This window comes from Polyodon spathula, chromosome 24 (genome assembly GCF_017654505.1).
Source record: "Polyodon spathula isolate WHYD16114869_AA chromosome 24, ASM1765450v1, whole genome shotgun sequence".
NCBI lineage: Eukaryota > Metazoa > Chordata > Actinopteri > Acipenseriformes > Polyodontidae > Polyodon > Polyodon spathula.
In genome coordinates this window covers 21,740,028-21,756,269 of record NC_054557.1, presented here as the reverse complement: position 1 = coordinate 21,756,269, position 16,242 = coordinate 21,740,028, and the positions used below count along the sequence as shown (strand labels likewise).

The 16,242-nt window shown below is 39.2% G+C and overlaps 1 protein-coding gene across 1 annotated transcript; it reads left to right on the top strand.

Annotated features, from left to right (window-relative positions):
- The first annotated feature begins 412 nt into the window (after window positions 1–412).
- LOC121298746 (allograft inflammatory factor 1-like) lies at window positions 413–16,147 on the top strand. The gene is made up of 6 exons (XM_041225963.1): window positions 413–538; window positions 4,372–4,433; window positions 10,644–10,710; window positions 11,492–11,533; window positions 12,701–12,863; window positions 14,501–16,147. The coding sequence occupies exons 1-6, from the start codon at window positions 520–522 to the stop codon at window positions 14,586–14,588; spliced, it is 441 nt and encodes a 146-aa protein (XP_041081897.1). The 5' UTR covers window positions 413–519; the 3' UTR covers window positions 14,589–16,147.
- Window positions 16,148–16,242: the final 95 nt, after the last annotated feature.

Genomic DNA, 16,242 nt, shown 5'->3' with positions numbered 1-16,242 from the left:
GGAAGTCTTTTTTTTTTTTTTTTAAACCAGATTTAGTACTATACATCCACTTTCAGATTGCAAGATATACTTTAGTGTGGTTAGAGATGTTATTTGTGTGCTAGTATTCAGTCAGATGAGGAACAGCCCTTTAAACAAAAGTGTGTGCTACAAATGACAGGTGTTTTCTAAGTTATTTTTTATCTGAGGCCTATTGACAGACAGATGGCAGTACTGAATGGTGGTACTTTTTTGTTGGTGCTGAAAGATTGGTTTTAATGAGAGAGAGAGAGAGAGAGAGAGAGAGAGAGAGAGAGAGAGAGAGAGAGAGAGAGAGAGAGAGAGAGAGAGAGCCTGTTTCCTTGCCCAATATCAACTCAGCACTTCCTGTGTAGCCAAGGGGTGTGTCTGTATGTGTGTGTGTGCGTGTGTGTGTGTTATTAAGCAGTCACTCAACATACATTTTATAAAGCTCTGGACAAGTTCCTGAAAACTTAAGCATTCCTTTTCAGGCAGCAAAGTGACAGGAACCCAAACAGAATGAGCTTCGATCCACAGGGTAAGAGTATTCACATCAAAAACTGTGTGTATTACTGTGTCTCTATCTATCCAACTGTCCATCTGATAATCCATGTACCTGTCTATCTGCCTTTCTAACAGTTTGTCTGTCTGTCTGCTGTTTGCAATTCCTTTCCCTATCTATCAATCATCAAATTGTACTGCAGTATCCCATGGTAAAAGCATAGTAATGTGTAGTACAGCACACTGAAGGCATGGTATGGATAAGCAGGTTGGTAGATTATAGATGGGAAACATCCAAATGATTTTGCTTCACTGGTAAAACCTTGCTCTACACACTGTCTGCCTCAGCCATCTGATTACCTACATTGAAAAGCCCTGATGAAGGCACTTGCCAAACATTTCTCTACTTGACTTATTTTCACGTTTAACCTTGAAAATTGTCCTCTTTGGCCATCCTGATTGAAGTGATTAAAGAGCAAATGCAATAAGATCATGTTAATGGTGTTTAGAACCAGCAAGGAATATTATTCAGAAGAAAGAGCTCCACTTTCCTGTAAAAATCATAGTCCAGTTTTCTTCTTAATTATAATATTGCAATTTACATGGGAAGAGAGGAAATGCACAATAAGAGGTATAGTTGGAATGTGGGCTCCTGTGTGGACTTCCATTACTGCTGTGCAAGTGGATTGCATGGGGGTGAATTCAAAATTGATTTTCGCATGGTGAAACTATTTTAATACTACTACTACTACTACTAATAATAATAATAATAATAATAATAATAATAATAATAATAATAATAATAATAATAAATTGCGTAACCCTATCTATCTCTCAAGCTCTTTCTCTTAACAAATTGCGTAACCCTATCTATCTCTCAAGCTCTTTCTCTTTCTATCTTTACTGATGTTTTTTTTTTTCAGAGAAGCACTTGCGAAAGTAAGTTTGCCGGAACATGCTTTCTATTTGTAGTGCTTACAGTTGACAGTAAGTTCCACTTTTAGCAGCTCTGTCAGCATATATATATATATATATATATATCTTATATATATATATATATATATATATGGTGTGTGTGTTATATATATTATATATATATAATATATGATATATATATATATATATATATATATATATCAACGTATTAATATATATATAACGTTGCAATAAGGCATACAAGATGAAAGGAAAGAGAAAGCGCGGTCTTGTTCTTTTCAAGTCCAGATAAGTACAGTTTATGAAGGTAAAAGTTCTGAGTTTGCAAAAGGTTACAATCAGACATTTCAAAGGTTAGCATGGTTGACAACATTTTGCAGAGGATCCTCTTTCCAAAGCAAAGATCAGAGCAATATACGAAGAGCATTTATGATTCTCAGTTTAAATGCGGTGTCAGTGACAGCATGATTTTTCCTTCAATCCAGTTTCTCTTTGAAGTAGCTAATTTCCTATGAAAACCTGTTGTATATCTAGTTTGTAAAGATGTTTGACAATATGTTGGTACCTCTAACACAAAAACAATGATCCACCCTAAATGGCAAATGCCTTAAATGTTAGAACTGGACATCAAAGGAGAAGCCAACACCTATTTCAAAAATGTCTTGGAGGTCAGCCTTGCCCTAGTAATGACAAAGTGACCAGAAAGATTTTTATCAACTTACTATCTGAGCAGCTGCATTGGAACAATTTTTAAAGTGGAGATTCTGAAAGCCATTTCACAAAACTGTAACCCCCGTATATGATGACAGCCATGCAAACCCCCAGCTCCCCTAGCTCCAGCGCCCTTGTGTCTAAGTAGGAATTTAACCAGAATCTGGCTTAATCTTTAACCAATTCTGTGAGTTGTATTCTAAGACCAAAAATTCATTTATATCTAAATAAAATGTTCCAACATGTGTGTGTGTATATATATATATATATATATATATATATATATATATATATATATATATATATATATATATATATATATATATATATATTGTAAGGTGGCAGGGGAAGGGTCAGATTCCTCCCTGCCTAAAACCATGTGAAAATGCATTTTTCGTTTAATTTGCTTGTTTAACTGTAATATTTGTTAATTGTTAATTAGCTCCTGCACCTGGAGGTAATTGTAAATTAAAACCAGGTGCAGGGGATTTAAAGAGTGCAGCCAGTTTGTACAGTAGAGTGTGGCTGAAGGGTGAAGAGCTTGTTTGAGACGGTGTGCAAATACAATGGAAAACTAGGTTTGGTTTAAAAGGGTGTTATGTTTTTTGTTTCTGGCAGGTAAACAGCTTAGCTGCCCTGCATGTTAGTCAGGGACCTGCATACGTTTAGTTAGTGCTGTGTTTGTTTTGTTATTTGAATAAAAGTGCGTATAAGCGCTTTAAAAATGAAAGTTTTATTTCTGGGTCAAGGGGCACGAACCCAAATACGGCCAGCCTGTTCACTATATATATATATATATATATATATATATATATATATATATATATATATATATATATATAAATACACACACACAGTGTGTATCAGAAGTTTGTGTGGGAACCGCGCACCCTGTTACATAAGAGTGATTTTCTTGATCTAAATCTAATTATTTTATTTTTCTAGATTTCTTTAAAAAGATAGGGGGGAGGAGAGGCTTGGGTGAATTATATTGTAATAGGGTTGATATAATGGTCATTGTCATTGCTTTCTAGTTTTAGACAGCTTTACAAAGGCCTACTGCCCAGAATGATTTATTTTAAAGACATTTTTCTTTTTTAAATAATGTAACAAGAATATAATTATTATTAATCTGAGCCAGGTAAGACATGAATTATTGTTTAAATATTATTTGAGAAAGCTCAAATTCATTTTGTATTCTAAGGAAACGCAGATTTAAAATAAAATTATTGTTTCACATTAAGGTAGGCATTTTCCGCAGTGAGTTTATAACGCTTTCGGGGGTCTAAAGTTATGTGTTCTGTCGCCACCAGTGGATTTAAAGGTGAAGTGGCCATAGGAAGAAACATTGTCTAATGGTGTTCATATATTTACACGTCATATACAAACTGTGTAAGCGAGGCTTGACTGAATGTCTGCTCCTAAACATAAAAAAAAAAAAAAAAAAACCTAACTTTAAAACCTAAATTTCTATAGGTTATGGGCATATGCCGTGTAAAGTGACACGGTCTGAGCCTAGGTAAGGTTTACGGTTATCAAAGGTTTCATTAGAATCAAACAGGTAAGCTTTTTTTTTTTTTTAGCTTCGTATAAGCTGAACGTTAAGAAATGAAACTTTGAAGAAAGCACCTTATTTTGCCCAGTTTGGATTATTTTAAGTTCTACATTACCATTTAGAAATGCTTACCCAGAAACCAATAATCCTGACAATAACGGGTCGTGGAAGCGGAGGTTTTGGCGGGAAAGTTTCCTTCTTAAGACGTCTTTGCCAAAGTCTTCACATAAAAGTGAAAACTTAACAGCGCTTGTTCGTTCCCTTCCTGTAACTTCACGAATCCTAATGTTGTTACGTCTATAACTCCTGCATTTATGTATGTATTTATTTGTGCATCTATTTTTCTCAGACTCTCTGGTCTCTTTTGATATCCTGTCTTCAGTACCAGCAACTATTGTGATATCCTACTTACTCCCACAGACATCTTCTGTTGGGGTTCAGTTAAATTCTTAATACCGCTATGTGACTCACGCGATTAACTGCCATGATAGACCGCTTCAAGCACATTTTTTGCAGGGTATAAGACATCAGATCAGCCTACATCATTAAGCAGAGCCGCTTTGCTTAACTCTTGCCCAAACCCCACCAGACGTCTCATATACAATAAGTGACACTCTACACTAAATAAAACGGTACAGTATTAATCTCATATGATGTATTTATTTCAGGAGGCAGAGCATTTGGGCTTCTCAAAGCACAACAAGAGGAAGGACTAGATTCAATCAACCAGGTCAACCACCCTTTATGCTTTCCAATGTGTTTTTTGTTTTTGTTTTTTTTAGCCCTACACTTAAAGGGTTACCACTGCCGTTTTGCACATTTACAATGCAGCTGCCATACTTTACCATAGTTTGCTGTGTAGTATTTATTTGAAACTCTGGGCGTTACAATGCTTAACTATGCTTTACCAGGTTTTCAATGTGCTTTATTACACTTTACTATGCTTTTACTGTGGGGAACTGTAAAGGTAGTGACATTATAGGATCCTCATTAAGGAGAGCTAACCACACATTAAACTCAAGTGAAAACACCTTGACTTAAGAATGACTATTTGAGTAGCTGCAATAAGAACCAACTATAGTAATAAAGACATCATAAAATAGAGAAATGAGATGTGATGCTTTTAGAAGGGATTGAACAGGCACTTTTGAAGAGCAATTCACAAAACTCTTGTTTTTTAACACTGAAGTACCTTCTCTTGGTTTTTGGGGAAGTATTTGCTTTTGTTTTTACTGCCTGGGAGAGTGAGTTGTTTGTTTTGCTGTCATGTTGTAGTCATTTAGCACAGAATCCAAACTCATATAGCACTACTCAAATTGGGAACTAGACATGGGAGAGATTCGATTTCAATTCAGTATTCTTCAGGGGTTCTCCTTTTCTCTTCTGGGGATACCAGGGGCCTCTTGTGACTAACACAGAACACTAAACTAGAAGGCTGTGTGGTCCAGTGGTTAAAGAAATAGGTTTGTAACGAGGAGGTCCCCGTTTCAAATCCCAGTTAACTCACTGACTCGTTTTGTGACCACAAACAAGACACTTAACCTTCTTGTGCTCTGTCTTTCAGGTAAGACATTGTTGTAAGTGACTCTGCAGCTGATGCATAGTTCACACACCCTAGTCACATATGTACACAGTGCTTTGTGATGGTGGTCCGCTACAAAAGGCGCTAATAAAAATAAATGTTATTGTGCTGTTATTACTATAGAACACAGAACACTTAACTAGAACACAGAGCAATAAACTAGAACACAGAACTCTAGCTGAAATGCTTGTCTGCTTGACTCAGTGTCTTCTAGTTTCAGTAACACTGATGAAGGCATTAGCTGAAACGCTTGTCTGCTTGACTCCGTTTCTTCTAGTTTCAGTAACACTGATGAAGGCATTAGCTGAAACGCTTGTCTGCTTGACGCCGTTTCTTCTAGTTTCAGTAACACTGATGAAGGCACTAGCTGAAACGCTTGTCTGCTTGACTCAGTTTCAGTAACACTGATGAAGGCACTAGCTGAAACGCTTGTCTGCTTGACTCAGTTTCTTCTAGTTTCAGTAACACTGATGAAGGCAGGCACTAGCTGTAACACTGATGAAGGCAAGCTGAAACGCTTGTCTGCTTGACTCTGTTTCTTCTAGTTTCAGTAACACTGATGAAGGCATTAGCTGAAACGCTTGTCTGCTTGACTCCGTTTCTTCTAGTTTCAGTAACACTGATGAAGGCACTAGCTGAAACGCTTGTCTGCTTGACTCTGTTTCTTCTAGTTTCAGTAACACTGATGAAGGCATTAGCTGAAACGCTTGTCTGCTTGACTCTGTTTCTTCTAGTTTCAGTAACACTGATGAAGGCATTAGCTGAAACGCTTGTCTGCTTGACTCCGTTTCTTCTAGTTTCAGTAACACTGATGAAGGCACTAGCTGAAACACTTGTCTGCTTGACTCAGTTTCTTCTAGTTTCAGTAACACTGATGAAGGCACTAGCTGAAACGCTTGTCTGCTTGACTCAGTTTCTTCTAGTTTCAGTAACACTGATGAAGGCACTAGAGCCCAAACGCTGCTCTGCTTGACTCCGTTTCTTCTAGTTTCAGTAACACTGATGAAGGCATTAGCTGAAACGCTTGTCTGCTTGACTCCGTTTCTTCTAGTTTCAGTAACACTGATGAAGGCATTAGCTGAAACGCTTGTCTGCTTGACTCCGTTTCTTCTAGTTTCAGTAACACTGATGAAGGCACTAGCTGAAACGCTTGTCTGCTTGACTCTGTTTCTTCTAGTTTCAGTAACACTGATGAAGGCATTAGCTGAAACGCTTGTCTGCTTGACTCAGTCTCTTCTAGTTTCAGTAACACTGATGAAGGCACTAGCTGAAACGCTTGTCTGCTTGACTCAGTTTCTTCTAGTTTCAGTAACACTGATGAAGGCACTAGCTGAAACGCTTGTCTGCTTGACTCAGTTTCTTCTAGTTTCAGTAACACTGATGAAGGCACTAGCTGAAACGCTTGTCTGCTTGACTCAGTTTCTTCTAGTTTCAGTAACACTGATGAAGGCACTAGCTGAAACGCTTGTCTGCTTGACTCAGTTTCTTCTAGTTTCAGTAACACTGATGAAGGCACTAGCTGAAACGCTTGTCTGCTTGACTCAGTTTCTTCTAGTTTCAGTTGAAGGCACTAGCTGAAACGCTTGTCTGCTTGACTCATTCTAGTTTCAGTAACACTGATGAAGGCACTAGCTGAAACGCTTGTCTGCTTGACTCAGTTTCTTCTAGTTTCAGTAACACTGATGAAGGCACTAGCTGAAACGCTTGTCTGCTTGACTCAGTTTCTTCTAGTTTCAGTAACACTGATGAAGGCATTAGCTGAAACGCTTGTCTGCTTGACTCAGTGATTCTAGTTTCAGTAACACTGATGAAGGCACTAGCTGAAACGCTTGTCTGCTTGACTCAGTTTCTTCTAGTTTCAGTAACACTGATGAAGGCATTAGCTGAAACGCTTGTCTGCTTGACTCCGTTTCTTCTAGTTTCAGTAACACTGATGAAGGCACTAGAGCCCAAACGCTGGTCTGCTTGACTCCGTTTCTTTCTTCAGTAAAACTGATGATGCTTTGACTCCGTTTCTTCTAGTTTCAGTAACCACTGATGAAGGCATTAGCTGAACGCTTGTCTGCTTGACTCCGTTTCTTCTAGTTGCAGTTTCAGTAACACTGATGAAGGCACTAGAAGGCTGAAACGCTTGTCTGCTTGACTCAGTTTCTTCTAGTTTCAGTAACACTGATGAAGGCACTAGCTGAAACGCTTGTCTGCTTGACTCAGTTTCTTCTAGTTTCAGTAACACTGATGAAGGCACTAGCTGAAACGCTTGTCTGCTTGACTCAGTTTCTTCTAGTTTCAGTAACACTGATGAAGGCACTAGCTGAAACGCTTGTCTGTTTGACTCAGTTTCTTCTAGTTTCAGTAACACTGATGAAGGCATTAGCTGAAACACTTGTCTGCTTGACTCAGTTTCTTCTAGTTTCAGTAACACTGATGAAGGCACTAGCTGAAACACTTGTCTGCTTGACTCAGTTTCTTCTAGTTTCAGTAACACTGATGAAGGCACTAGCTGAAACACTTGTCTGCTTGACTCAGTTTCTTCTAGTTTCAGTAACACTGATGAAGGCACTAGCTGAAACGCTTGTCTGCTTGACTCAGTTTCTTCTAGTTTCAGTAACACTGATGAAGGCATTAGCTGAAACGCTTGTCTGCTTGACTCAGTTTCTTCTAGTTTCAGTAACACTGATGAAGGCATTAGCTGAAACGCTTGTCTGCTTGACTCCGTTTCTTCTAGTTTCAGTAACACTGATGAAGGCACTAGCTGAAACGCTTGTCTGCTTGACTCCGTTTCTTCTAGTTTCAGTAACACTGATGAAGGCACTAGCTGAAACGCTTGTCTGCTTGACTCCGTTTCTTCTAGTTTCAGTAACACTGATGAAGGCATTAGCTGAAACGCTTGTCTGCTTGACTCCGTTTCTTCTAGTTTCAGTAACACTGATGAAGGCATTAGCTGAAACGCTTGTCTGCTTGACTCCGTTTCTTCTAGTTTCAGTAACACTGATGAAGGCACTAGCTGAAACGCTTGTCTGCTTGACTCCGTTTCTTCTAGTTTCAGTAACACTGATGAAGGCACTAGCTGAAACGCTTGTCTGCTTGACTCTGTTTCTTCTAGTTTCAGTAACACTGATGAAGGCACTAGCTTGAAACGCTGATGTCTGCTTGACTCAGTTTCTTCTAGTTTCAGTAACACTGATGAAGGCACTAGCTGAAACGCTTGTCTGCTTGACTCAGTTTCTTCTAGTTTCAGTAACACTGATGAAGGCACTAGCTGAAACGCTTGTCTGCTTGACTCAGTCTCTTCTAGTTTCAGTAACACTGATGAAGGCACTAGAGCTGAAACGCTGGTCTGCTTGACTCGGTTTCTTCTAGTTTCAGTAACACTGATGAAGGCATTAGCTGAAACGCTTGTCTGCTTGACTCTTGTTTCTTCTAGTTTCAGTAACACTGATGAAGGCACTAGCTGAAACGCTTGTCTGCTTGACTCAGTTTCTAGTTTCAGTAACACTGATGAAGGCATTAGCTGAAACGCTTGTCTGCTTGACTCAGTTCTAGTTTCAGTAACACTGATGAAGGCATTAGCTGAAACGCTTGTCTGCTTGACTCAGTTTCTTCTAGTTTCAGTAACACTGATGAAGGCATTAGCTGAAACGCTTGTCTGCTTGACTCAGTTTCTTCTAGTTTCAGTAGATGAAGGCATTAGCTGAAACGCTTGTCTGCTTGACTCAGTTTCTTCTAGTTTCAGAACACTGATGAAGGCACTAGCTGAAACGCTTGTCTGCTTGACTCAGTTTCTTCTAGTTTCAGTAACACTGATGAAGGCATTAGCTGAAACGCTTGTCTGCTTGACTCCGTTTCTTCTAGTTTCAGTAACACTGATGAAGGCATTAGCTGAAACGCTTGTCTGCTTGACTCCGTTTCTTCTAGTTTCAGTAACACTGATGAAGGCACTAGCTGAAACGCTTGTCTGCTTGACTCTGTTTCTTCTAGTTTCAGTAACACTGATGAAGGCATTAGCTGAAACGCTTGTCTGCTTGACTCTGTTTCTTCTAGTTTCAGTAACACTGATGAAGGCATTAGCTGAAACGCTTGTCTGCTTGACTTCGTTTCTTCTAGTTTCAGTAACACTGATGAAGGCATTAGCTGAAACGCTTGTCTGCTTGACTCCGTTTCTTCTAGTTTCAGTAACACTGATGAAGGCATTAGCTGAAACGCTTGTCTGCTTGACTCCGTTTCTTCTAGTTTCAGTAACACTGATGAAGGCACTAGAGCCCAAACGCTGGTCTGCTTGACTCATTTTAGTTTCAGTAACACTGATGAAGGCATTAGCTGAAACGCTTGTCTGCTTGACTTGCCTAAAACAAGCGGTCTCACGTGTTTTGACCTTTTCGATAACCCCCAGGTTTCACTGTGCAGTATTTTCTTTAAACAACTGGCCAATAAAAAATGTTAACCAGTGACATTTTGCGTTCCGCTCTTTAAATTTCACTCTGATAAGCTATCTTCAGTTCCTCTTATCTGAGAAAGACGCAAGACATCTCTGCCTGCAGATAATGTAGAGATATCTGTTGATACACTTATAATTTTGTTTTTTTTTATATTTTTTCCATAGCTTTATTAAAGCTGCAGGCAGGCAGTGCTTCGCAATCCTGTTCAGTTTGATAATGCAACATAATTTGATCTGGGTATCTGTTTGTTTACTAGTCTTCTGTAGATTTACTTCATTTCAAGCAGCTTCAAATGATATTTGATCAGCTTTCTACACTTTCTTGTACCTTTTTTATGTTATTTGCAATCCAAGCACTATGTTCTGATATTAGATTATTGAAGTTATTTCATGTGACCTGGGGAAGTGCTTTGGACTGTTTTGACAAGCCCAGCTCCTTTTTCAAATTCCAGTTAGCGTGTTCTCATGGCTACCAGCACCATACCTATAATTCGACCACTTTCTGAACCAGCTTTGTTTTCCGAAAGCAAAGACTGCTAATTGTACTGTGCTTTTAGACTACAAAATGGTCTGGCACTGTAACAGTGTACAAGCTAATGCACTGTCCAGCCTGCGTTGTAATTGTGAGCTACGACAATCACTGAGAGTCTGATAAAAACATCATGAGAGGTTGCCGACAGTGTCCCAAGAAAGAAAGAGTACAGTGGGCCTTGTTGACATCAGGGTTTGTTTACATTCTCCAATGGAACGTTGCTCCCAAGAGGCCCCCTCCTCCCCCGGATTGCCACCATATGCAAGTCACTGTGTGAACCCAATCGTGTAGAATAGGCATGCTTCTGTTATCACAACCAGAAGCTGATGATGTTTTCAACATGAAATGGCTTTTACATTAAATGTGTTTTTGCTTTTTGTTTTTTTTAAAGGAATTTCTTGCTGATCCAAAATATCGCGATGAAGAAGACCTGGATTCAAAATTGGAAGCTTTTAAAAGTGAGTATAAAGAAGGAGAGATTTTGTAATTTATTATCTTTTCTACTGTCTTCTGTATGCAGTACAGTGCCTGGCCACTTTATCAAGACCTGGCAATTAGATCTGGTATTGCCCTGGTGTGGGACATGTTTACTGGTATACCCTGGGTCTCTTGATTACTCTGGAAGGACAAACAAACTCTGTAGTTTAGTTAAACATCTTTGCAGATCCAGGCCACCCAACAATGCTGCACCTTGACAATAATGCAGCCCTCCACCGTGCTAGCATTGTGAACGGTTTGGGAGCATGACAGAGACTCCAGGCTTTTTCCATGGCTACCACAATCCCAGGATCTGAATCCAGTTGAGCATGTTTTAGGCATTCGTCATCACCATCCTCTGCACTTGAACAATGCATTCGTGAACACCATCCTCTGCCTACCTCTTTGCACCAAGGAAATAACTAAAAGGATCCCTTGAGACACCTTCCAACACCTTGTGGAGTCTATGCCACTTGGTGTTAAGGCTGTGATTGGTTCAAACACTGATCCAACGCGATATTATGTACAGGTGCTAATAAAGTGACCAGGCAGTGCATACATCTTTTTATGTAAAGCGTTCTGTGAGGCTGACATAAAATGCATTATAAAGATGTACATTTCTACTATACTGCATTGTATAATTCAACCATTTTGATTGTACTGATAGTAACATGTTCAGTATTCTAAATTAAATATCATCTAAAAGAATGTTATTAAGCTGTGGTGAACTGCTTTAAATCTTGTTCTTGTATCTTGTTCCAGAAAAATACATGGAATTTGACCGGAATGATCGAGGAGACATAGGTAGGTTTGCATATAATTTAATTTTCAACAAAGGGTTAAAAACTGAAAGGAGCCCTGCATCAAGTCCTGGGTTTCTGAGTTACCCTCAGTTAGTATAATATTCATTAATTTTTGATTTTTTTTTTTTACAATGCTCTAATCTTTTATAGCGCATTCAATCATTCTGAGTTTTGCTGCTCCAATATTAAGTTCTTCTCAATGTTCTCTAGATGTGAAATTTGCCTTTACCTGCTTTTAAACTGCTGTGAGCTTGCCTGGAGAATCCTAAGTGCAGGGTACTGAACAGCCCTCGTCATTCTGTTCAAATCATCTGACAGTGTGACCTTTCAGCTCTACCAGCCCCACCTACTTTACATTTATGTAAACAGAGAGAGTAGGTGGGGCTGGTAAAGGAAATATAATAATAATAATAATAATAATAATAATAATAATAATAATAATAATAATAATAATAATAATAATATTTGAAGGTACTTAAATAAACAGTTTCTTCAGTACAGCTGAATGAACTAAATCAAGGTTTCAGGATGGGACTGACTTCAAAGTGTTTTGAAATCAGAACTGTTTAATTCCATCAGCAGGTTCAAATCCACTTTAATGGGGATGTCTGTCTGTCAGCTCCGGTGAGGATTGCGGGCTGTCAGAACTCCATCTCTACAAAGTGATGGCGGAAGTTAGAAAGAGAGGTGGATTTAGATCTCAAACAACCCCCCCCCCCCAAAAAAATAATAATAATAATAATAATAATAAAAACATGTGCCGAGCATGAAAGCTGTACTGGAAATAGGAGAGGCTGGCAAATCTATTTCTAAACATCAATTATACAATGATACCTACAGGTGATCTTTTGTGTAATGTCTGGTTGCTGATTGGATTGTAGACTGTAGATGAAACCGGCAGTAGGCAGCCCCAGTTTGATAGTGGGAACGAGATGAGATTGAGTTTCACAGACTGGATTCATGGTGCAGATAGAAGTGGGACATTATCCGTGCTGTGCCGCAGTTCAGAATTAGCAGAGCCTGATTTCTCATGTACCTAGCACCTGATCATTGCAACAACAACAAAGGGAGTTCTGAGCCCAGGACTGAGTGCGGGGCCAGTGCAAGTCTGGAAGCCTGCAATGCTACTGAGGCATTTGGACGTTTCTCATTTCCATCTCTCTCACAGATATGATGGGTCTAAAACGCATGCTGGAGAAACTGGGTGTGGCCAAGACTCACCTGGAGCTGAAGAAGATGATGTCAGAAGTGACGGGTGGAGCCACTGAGACTATCAGCTACAAGGACTTCATCAGAATGATGCTGGGCAAAAGGAATGGCATTCTCAAACTGTGAGTCTAGTGGCAGGTGCTGATACTCCTACTCGTATGCCTTTAAGAAGTATTTATCGGCAGGTATTAAATAAATTAATTCATTAATGTGTTAATTTCAAAACAAGAAAAGCCATCCTTCCCTCACCTTTACAACAGTACCAATCAAGGGCAATTAACTTCCGCACTGTGTACAGCCACAATATAAGGACCTTTTTATTTTATTGTGTTCCCATGTGTTGCTACAACTATTTACAGAAAGTGCGTATATTTTGTTTTATTTTATTTTTTTTTTACATTTTGACCACTTTTTTAAACTTTTAATTGCATTCACTGCGTAAGATGGCTTCACATGTACCTGCATGGACCACTCTTAACTACATTTCCCATCATCCTCCTGCTCACATATGTAACAGATTTACCAATGAGCAGGAGGATGATGGGAAATGTAGTTCTGAGAGGTCATGCAGGTACATGTGAAGCCATCTTGAGGCATGGAATGCAATTTAAAAATTAAGAAGTGGTCAAAATATATATAAAAAAATAATTAAAACAATACACACACCTTACTTAAACAGTTGTAGCACCACGTGGGAACATGTAACACAATAAAATAAAAAAGGTCTTTATGTACCCTTTAAGCAAAAACTGCCAAAAATTGAAAAATGTGACATTTCAAAATCTAACATGAAATACTGTACTACTATTGTGGCTCCCTCTCACCAAGTTGAGAGTGTATTTTCTCTTATTTGTCAGGCCTGTCATACAAAGAATGCAACAGATAGCCCACTCTCACCTTGATTAGAATTAGCCATCAAACATGTAGACAAATATTACAAGTTATTAAACAAAACATTTTGAATGCTTTGTCAATGACATGCGCCGTGCAAGATCTACACTCTCAGCTCTTTTATAAGTGGAGTTACTGCTGATAGGTTCCAATGGGGACGTTATTTATAATATGTTGCCATGGAAATAGTGAAGGCTGGTGATTTCATTTATAAACAGCAATTATATACAAAAAAACGTGATACATCTTTGGCTTTTGTGTAATGCCTGGTTGCAGATTGGATGGTAGACTGCAGATGGAACTGGCCTCGGTTTGATACTGGGAACGAGGTCAGATTGAGGTTTACAGACTGCTTTCCTGGTGCAAATGGAAACATGGCATTAGCTACCAAGTTTACTTCTGATATCTAAGCAGGTCACAATAAACGATTAAGGTGCTGAGAAATTGATTCACGCTTTTGTAACCTCTAGAGTTGTTTATTGTAATTCCTTTTTTGCTGGTCTCCCTGATGCCTCATTGAACAGGTTGCAGATAATACAAAATGCTGCAGCAAGAACACTAACACACACCAACTCTATTTGCCATATATCCCCTGTATTAAATTCACTACATTGGATTCCTGCGAAGCAGTGCGTTCATTACAAACAGCAGCTCCTCACTTAGGAGGCTTTTCATGGTTCTAGCTCTGCCTACTTCTGTGACATATTCCCTGCAACTGGCTCATAATTTGAGATCGGTAATATGATGGTCTCTTGATTATTCCAAGAACTCGATAGTGCGAGGGCTTGGCCTTTCATTAGTAAGCAGTCTGGAGCTTGGTGTGGTGTAATAATTACACATGAATACACATTGTTTTCTTTTTTCCCAGAATCTTGATGTATGAAGGCATGGCAAAGGACGACGGAGAGAAGCCGAGTGGACCGCCACCCAAGAAGATGATCGCTGACCTGCCCTGACCCCATCCCAGCATACAACCGGGGGGGGGGGGGGAGTTAAACAGTGTCAGATCTCAATGATGCCTTTCTGAAGCCAGTTTCTTTTCACTGTTTCTATTATGTTCAGACAGGGATGTTGAAGAACGACTTCATCCACTTCTGAAACATCACGGTTATCTTAACTGACGTGTTCGTATTGTTGCTTATATTCACTGTGTCTAATTTCCAGTTTCAGTATTTTTAAGCACCCCTGCACCCTCAAAAAGGCTGTCAATCATACCCTTTCTCTCTCTCTCTATGTTCAGCATGACACTGGAGTGTGACCATGAACCTGTCCCCTCTAACATTCTGCCCCCAGTGGATGTAAGAGGTACCGCATTTTTTCAGTGTGGTATTTCTAACTGATGCAGGTCTTACATCAGCTAAGGGGAAGTGTTGCAGGGGGACAGGTTAATGGTTACACACCTGATGTACCCGCTGAACTTAAGATTCGATTTATTTTTCTGAGGCCACAGGGTTGTTTTAAACTTCTGAGATTTAAAACGTTGCCAGGATGCGACGACTGATGCAGAAAATTAAAGCGATTTCTAAACAAGAAAAATACATCAGTTAACGTGCTATTTCAGATCCATAGAAAGTGGCTTTTTAATACTGGCAGATTAATCTGTAGAGAAAGCAAGCGTGACAAAACAAAAAACAAACAAATAATGCCTGCTAAGCTTACTAACGTATCCCATTGTAAAAGCACAGCAAAGTCTAGTAAAACAGAGAAAGAAGCCATGGCAAAGCTAATTAACCCTCCCTTTAGAGTTTAAAAATGACTGTGAAGATAGATGCTAGAGGAAACATGGTAAAATCATAGAGAGAATGGTGTGTCTTTACATGTGCGCTCAATAAATAAAGAATTGAACTGTTTAATGTGCTTCTCTATGTTGTAACAGTCTTGCTAGCTTTGATTCTTCATGCTACAACGTCCTCTGGTGGTATCCTCCTATGCTGCACCCGATCTGATCAACTGCTTTAATGGACTTCGGATGTAATAGCCGCTAGGGGGAGCTAAAAAGCGACGTTGAAGTAATAGTAACATTTGAGTAACACAGTTAGGTTTAGGGGTTGAGATTGGGTTTAGGGGTAGAGATTAGTGCAGGGGGTAGATTTAGGGGCTAGTATGCTAATAGGTACCTATTGGCTATTTCCTATGGGATGATTTTTGTTTGATAATGTCCCATTGAATCAATTGATCTCCATCAGATCGGCAGGATTTTTTATTTTTTATTTTTTTTAGCGATTAAGCACATAGCTAAAATCTGGTATATACTACTCTACAGTGCACAATGCATTTGCTTGCAATTTATTAAATTTATTTTCTGTATGCTACTGTGGTCTAGATAATCCCGTGTTGTCCAATCCAAATTTAACGCGTTTTTAAAAAATCCAAGCATAACATTGGACACCCTGCAACATACACAAATTGCAGTCGGCGAAGTACTGAATACATTGATTAAATTATGCAATGATATGCCGCATGGGCAGGGTTAACAGCATATGCAATCAAGACCCGCCCATCGTTTCGCGCTGATTCGTTGCCTGCTGAGACGTAGAGCATCTCTTAACTGATTATGCTAATCTAGAGCTCTGGCCCCGCCTCTGAGTCTGGCGTCTCCAGTAGCCGTTG